A 6,812-nucleotide genomic window follows, 5' to 3' on the forward strand; every position below is an offset into this window, starting at 1 on the left:
AGCTGTTATTTCACGCTACCCTATTTTGTGCTCTGTTCAGCTAAAGTCCTGCCTTACCATGAGTTTGTGGCTAATGTCAAACCTTGACAACCACTCTTAAAATTAACTAAAATTATTAACCACATGATGCTGTATGTTTTTTGGTTTTGGGTTTTTATTTTTTTGTGAAAAGAGGGCTTCATTTTGAATCTCAAGCCTTATTAAATTGCGCAGGCAATGTATGCATCCTGTATTGCAAACAGCTTGCAGCTGGAGAGCTGGTGGGGGGGAGGAGAAGGGAGGAGGAAATGAGATGCAGGAACAGTAAATAGAAAATGCTTAGTCAGCAACCGTTACTGCAACATTAAAGGTGAAATGTAAATAGGCACAGTGCCAAGATTTAAGTAAGTTTGATAACACCATCAACATCATCATCTTACTACATATAAGTGAAAATGTGCATACAAGTGCCATAATTATCACAACGAACTGCAGACTGTTGGTATAATGGAGACCTTTAAAAAGGCAACATGGCTTGAGCATACTGCCTGCTTAGAGAAAAAAAAAAAAACTTGCTACTCAGGAAGTATTAATATCAATTGAATTTATTACAATTTACTAAGCTCCAAGGCACATTACAGTGTTCTGTTAACTACAGAAATGTATAAAGGACAAACAGAGCATGTTTCTCATGTACAGCATTTTGCTCTACTGTTCAAAAGCATCCGTGCATCAATAAAAGCAAAAACAAAAAACACATGAAGATTAAAAACGTTCGGATCAATAGAAACAAACTGAAACATTTTCCTTACAAACTTGCAACAAAAAAACACCCTCCCCCCACAGCCACCCCACCGTCTTGCAACAAAAAAACAAAAACAAAACAAAACAAAACAAAAAAATAAAGTGAAAGACTAACACTCAGGGCTTGTAAAACGTAAGCTGTCACCATTTTTGTAGCAATTTTTTTAGGCATCAACACTGGCCTTGGCAAAAAAAAAAAAATTTTTTTTTGTCTTTTGTGTTTTTCTTCTTCTTTCAGAGAAGTGCATACATTTACAAAAATACACACCAGCAGCAGGTAATCGCTAAGGGCTATTAACTTTGTACCTAGCCAACACACTGCCAAAGAAATGAGAACAGGTATTATGTAGTAACCAAACAATATTATATTCTGTTTAACAAAAACCAGCTCTATCCTTCAAATGAAGAAGAGTACATACCTTTGTTTCAAAATATAGAAACATACGACGAAAATAATGTCTATACATAAGACTAACTTTTGCAGTTTGTTATATTCACAATTCTACATCTTCAGGAGTCTGAAGGGATTGGATTTCTTACTCAAGGGTCTCTCTCCTTTTTCACTTTAACGTCCCCAGCTAAAATGGTCGCGATCTCGCCCTGCATAAATGCCCAAGGCACATTGGAACCGACTAGGGGGCATTTCTCTCCACTGGGGCAGTAGACTTCGCCAGTCGCCCCCTGGGCCTTGATGCTCTCTCTGGAACAAGGGAAGCAGAACTTGTGGCTGGGCACAGAGGGGCACTGAACAAAGTGGGTGTCCTCCAAGCGTTCGTGGCAAATGGTGCAGCACAGGGGCCCACTGTTGGCCATGGGGGAGTCCGGAATGTTTTGGGGGTGCACTTGGTCCATGGCGGGGTGGGTGCTGGGGGGAGGAGGGGCCACTTGCAGATTCATGTCCCCGTTGCGGGAGGCCAGACGGCGCTGGCCCGGCACCGAGGCCGGCGACACGGGGCTGCTGCTGTTCCTGCGGGTGGACGTGGTGGAGTGCACCGAGCTGCCGTCCTTGGGCGAGTGGGCATTGCCCAGCGTGTCGGCCACCGACATGAGCGCGGCCATGGGGGACTGTCCGTTCTGGGGGGCGGACTCGGGTGGCGTGGTCCGGTTGGAGTGAGGCCCGAGGGGTGGCGGCGGCGGGGGGCCCCCGCCGTGCACCGCCCCGAAGCCCCCGGCCGACATGGTGAGCTTGAGCGCTTCGCTCTGGCTGGCCATCCACTGCTGCCGCTGCTGCTCGTCGCTGAGCTTCAGAGCTCCCTCGGCCGAGTCCGAGGGCTCGGGAGAGGCTTTCCTCTTGCGCATCGCCCCGCCGCCGCCGCCGCCACCGCCACCGCCAGGTCCCCTAGAGGCGGCGGCCGTGCCCTGCGCCCCGCCGGCCCCGGCCCCCGGCCGCGGGAGACTCACCAGCGCCGTGGGCAGCATGGGGCAGCTGGCGTCCAGGTAGGGCTGCGGCAGCATGTCGGCACCCACCAGCTCCTTGAAGAAGCGCACAGACTCGGGCAGCAGGTCCCCCAGGAGCCGCCAGTCGCCAGAGCCGTGCTTCTTCTCGTACTCCAGGTACTTGAAGCCCGAGGAGAGGCCGCGGCCGAAGTCCTTCATACAGTCCTGGTACATCTGCTTGGCCACGCCGGAGGCGCTGGAGAAGACGGTGCCGGAGCCGCTGGGGTACTCGATGAAGAGCTTCAGCTCATAGTCCATGCCCGGCTTGGAGACGGCGTCGAAGGCAAAGACGCGGCCCAGCAAGGCGTGATCCTTCTTGAAGCGCACCTCGTAGGGGGTGCAGCCGGCCAGAGTGAGCAGCGTGTCCCGCACGATCTTGGGCTTGCTGGCCCACTCCTCGGCCCGATTCCGCAAACTCTCACTGAGTTCGGCCAGCGCCTCCGCGTTGCGCTGCTTCTCCTTCAGCTCCCGCTCTTGGTCGCTGCTGGATACCGACCCCGGCCGCTTGCCGCAGGCCTCGGAGGACGAGCCGCCGCCTCCCCCGGCACCGCCGCCGCAGGTGCCCCCTTGGGAAGAGGCGGAGGGAGCGGGGGGACCCCCGCCGCCGCGGCCGCTCAGGCCCCCGTGCGGCGGAGGCAGCGCCACGCCGGAGGCGGCGGGGCCGTTCAACAGCGTCTGCGGCAGCAGGTTGGGGGGCACGTTCATCTGAGCGCCGGCGGCCCCCGGGGGAAGGCCAGACACGAGCCCCCCGTGCGCCCCGCGACGGGAGGAGGAAGAGGAGGAGGAGGAGTTGGGGCTCTGCCGGTTCAGCTCCGGCGGCCCGTCCTCAGGCGGCTTGGGGAAGCCATTGGGCCCCCCCAGCCCGTTGGGCAGGCGGGCGCCATGGCTGCTGCCCAGGCTGCCCGGCGGCGGCGGGTACTCGAAACGGCTGCGCTGCTCCGCCGCGGCGGCGCTGAGCCCGTAGCGGTCCAGGCTGGACTGGGTCAGCCCCGCCGAGGCCGCCTTGGAGGTGGCATCCACATGGTTGAGCTGCTGCTGGGCCGCCGCCGCCGCCGCTTCTTTGGCGGAGAGCGTCACTGCCTTCACGCCGACCGGCGGCGGGGGGCCCGGGGAGCGACCGTCCTGGAAGCAGCCGTGCGCCCGCTTCAGCTGCCGGGCCGTCTCGATCACAAACTCGATGCGGTCGGCGCCCTCGTAATTAACGCAGCCCCGGCAGACGGGCTCCGTGAAGTCCCAGATCATGGCCCAGGGCATGCGGGGCAGATCGCATAGGTAGCATGACTGCCTCCGCGACGAGGACACCTGAGCGGCGGACATGGTGCTGCTGGCTAGGGAGCTGCTGCCGCCGGGGTAGGGGCTGGCTCAGTCTTCCCCCCCGGGCTGCAGGGGGGGGGTGGCTCTCCGTACCTGATCCTGTTGCCCGTTTCAGCAAGGGGGACCGTCTGCTCTCAGTTCGCTCCTGCTGCCGGAGATGGCTTCTTCTACCTGATCCTGCCGCTGCTGCCCCGGTGGGGTGGGAAACGCTTCCACTATTCCTCCGGGGGGCTGGCTGGGTGGGGGTCGCCTTCTAGCCGCTTCTGTTTCCCTGCGCTCTCTAGCTCTCCGCTTGCTGCTGCTCCTCCTCCGGGAGGAGGCGGAGGTGCACGGAGGAAGATGGGGGGGTCACCTTCCACCCGCCACGGCTGCCTCGTGAGCTCGCAGTTCAGTACGTGCTGATCCACCGCCGTGAGCAAGACAGGGGGACCCCGCACGGAGCCGTTCGGTCCCGGCGGCGGCGGCTTCCCTGAGCGCCGGCGGAACTGTGGCAGTCCGAGAGCAGCAGCAGCAGCAGCGGAGGCGGCGGCAGCAGCGTGGCGAGCGGCGCCGCCTGCTCCTCACTCACATCCTCGCCGCTGCTCGCAGTCCGAGCGCGGGGTGCTGCGCGCCGCCGCGTGTGGCTGCGCGCCCCCTCCGCCGCGCCGCGCTCCCCCCGCGCCGCGACGCCCCTCCCCTTCTCCGCGCCGTGCTCCCGGCTCGGCTGCACCCGGGCGGGGCCCCGCGTCACCGCCGAGCGCCCGCGCCCCGCTCCCCTCCCCCCGGCCGCCGGCGCGGAGCCCACTTGTTGCGCGGGGCGCGCATGCCCGGCGCGCTGCCCGCGCCCTCCCCGGCGCGGCCGCAGCTGGAGCGCGGCGGGGCGCGGGCAGCCTGCGCTGCCGGCTATGTTTGGAAACTTGAACGCCAGATCGCGCCCTCACCCTCCTCCCCGGCCGCGCTGCCGGCCCCCCGCCGCGGCACCGCGGCCAGGGCGCGCATGCACAGTTGCCGTCGTGGTGGCGGTGGTGGGTGGTGGGTTTTTTTTTGTTTGGTTGGTTGTTTTTTTTTTTTTTTTCCCCTGACTGCGCTTTCTAAGTTCAGATGTCTCGCTTTCGGGATTTTGTAAACCCGCGGTTCGCCCCGCTTTGCTTCCGTGACGGCTGCGCGGCTTTCTGCCACCGCGACTGTCGGTGGGATTCCCGTGCGATCCGGCTGCTGAGGCAAATGGGGGATCCCGCCTTAATATCCGATTTCGTGTTTCTCTTTCAGTGATCCCAGTGACAGAATGACACAGTTTTTGTAAGCCTGTGACTGCATCAGAAGCTCTTCCACTTTTGATTTGTTTAAACCAGCCATGTTTGCCAAGTGTTTAAGGTTGGGCTGGGAAAGATAGTGCTGTGAATTGCTCAAGGGTGTAGGAGAGGCCAGGCAGGTGAGTAATCGCTGTGATCTCATCTCGCTAATGCAAAGGGACATAGGATTTCCCCGGCGTTGTGAGAACACACGGCTTTTTTTTTTTTTTTTTTTTTCTTTTTTTTGCTTTTTTTTTTTTTCTATTCCCCCCTTTAAATAGCTAGCTAACATTTGCATAACACTGTTAACAGGCAAATTACTCAAAACAACCTCGGTTCATGCAAATAAGCCGAGAATTCATTTCACTGGCAGGAAAACAAAATAAAAGCCCCGAAGCTTGCCTTCTCCCGCCCGCGATCCCCGAAGTTGCCGCTCCCCGCCCGGCCCCGCGGCCACGCCGGTGCCCGTGTTGGCCAGGAGGGGCTCTGCAGAACCCGCTTTTGCTCTCGTTGCAGTCGGCGGCTGTTTTTGCAAACATCGACATCGCTGCCTGCGTCCAAAGAATAATAAATTGTCACGGCGGGGACGCGGTTGGGCCGGGAGCCGGCGCGGTGCGCTGCGGGCAGCGCGTCCCTGGCGCTCAGGCGGGTGCGCGGTGCCCGCGGAGACAGCGCGCAGCGGGGGAGGGCGTACAGGGGCTGGGGGGGAAGCGCTCGCACGCTCGGCGAACGCGGAACCTCTCGCAGCTGGGCTGTGTTGGATGGATTTCTTTCTTTCAGTACCTCTTCCTGATTCCTTTGTTGCCAGAAACGCCGAAACCCCCGTCCACTGCAGGTTTCCCTCTGTGCTTTAGAATGACTTAGTGTTTCTATGGCGAGGTGCCCGGCTCCCTTATACCGGCAGCTATGGAGCACCGACGCGGAAAGATACCTTCTATTCGATTAATAACGTTTTGGAACACACACGACAAAATACCTTCCTTTCACTATTTCATTTCATATCACCGATACGTGTCATTTCCATTTTTAGTTGTCTAAAGCATTTTATACGTGTCTGGTTCTAATCTAGAAAGCTGGCAAATGAGTTTGATTATATATATGTAGAATTATTTTATAGGGAAGGCTTAATGAAATGCACACGTTGAAGTTACAGAAATGATAGGACCAGATAAAATACAGTTAGAAAATCAATTGTGACAAAGTGACTCGTTCTTTCGGGGGAAAAAAAGACTACTTACTGCTTCTACTTAGTGTAGAAGCAGTAAGCAGAGATAGAAAAGTCTTCGAATTATGTGAGTCTCCTGTATGCAAATTGGCTGAAGAAGATGCGCTAAAGAGGAGTGGATTTCACACTTAGAAATTTCACACCTAAACTGTGGACATTACAGAAGCTTCACAGAAGCATGGCAGATGAAAGCTGGTCAAAGTGAAAGTCTTTGCTTCCAGCCACAGTGATTTAGTGATGGCTGCAGGATTTCTACATCAATATGTCTTTACTTGACTAAACAAGCATGTGTTCCCTCTGATTCATACTGGAATGTCATCTCCTTTCCTATCCTTTTACTGCCCCATGTTGATCTTCATATGAGGAGCAGAACTGGGCTGTGGTAAAAGGTCAGCCTCAGCTTAAAAAACTCGGGTTGAGAGAGCTGAAGCTTTGCCTTCATCCCGCATGTCTGGGAATGCAGAACTGCAGCGTATCCTGACTGCATCTCAGTCCCCGGGTTACACAAATCCAACACATGACAAGGCACTCCGTGTGCTTGAACTACCCCTCACCCTGGATCCTTGCTCCGCTGAATCCTCCTGCAAGAAAGCCCCTTTTTTGGTAAACTCACCTCACAGGAACAGACTTCTTGGCTCACAAAAACAGTCTTTATAGTGGGTGTAAATAATAATCACCTTAGATATCAATCTAGCCTCAGAAAACCATTTACAGGTGCTGTCAACTCCCTTTATAGTTTGTGAATAGAAAGAGAGATTAGCATCTGTGACCCGACCAAACTG

At 56.4% G+C, this 6,812-nt stretch overlaps 1 protein-coding gene across 1 annotated transcript; it reads right to left on the reverse strand.

Annotated features, from left to right (window-relative positions):
• Positions 1–566: 566 nt before the first annotated feature.
• On the reverse strand, positions 567–4,153 carry IRF2BPL (interferon regulatory factor 2 binding protein like). The gene has a single exon (XM_023927184.2). The coding sequence runs from the start codon at positions 3,535–3,537 to the stop codon at positions 1,324–1,326; it is 2,214 nt and encodes a 737-aa protein (XP_023782952.2). The 5' UTR covers positions 3,538–4,153; the 3' UTR covers positions 567–1,323.
• Between the last annotated feature and the right edge of the window lie 2,659 nt (positions 4,154–6,812).

This window comes from Cyanistes caeruleus, chromosome 6, assembly GCF_971803275.1.
Source record: "Cyanistes caeruleus chromosome 6, bCyaCae1.hap1.1, whole genome shotgun sequence".
Classification (NCBI taxonomy): Eukaryota; Metazoa; Chordata; class Aves; order Passeriformes; family Paridae; genus Cyanistes; species Cyanistes caeruleus.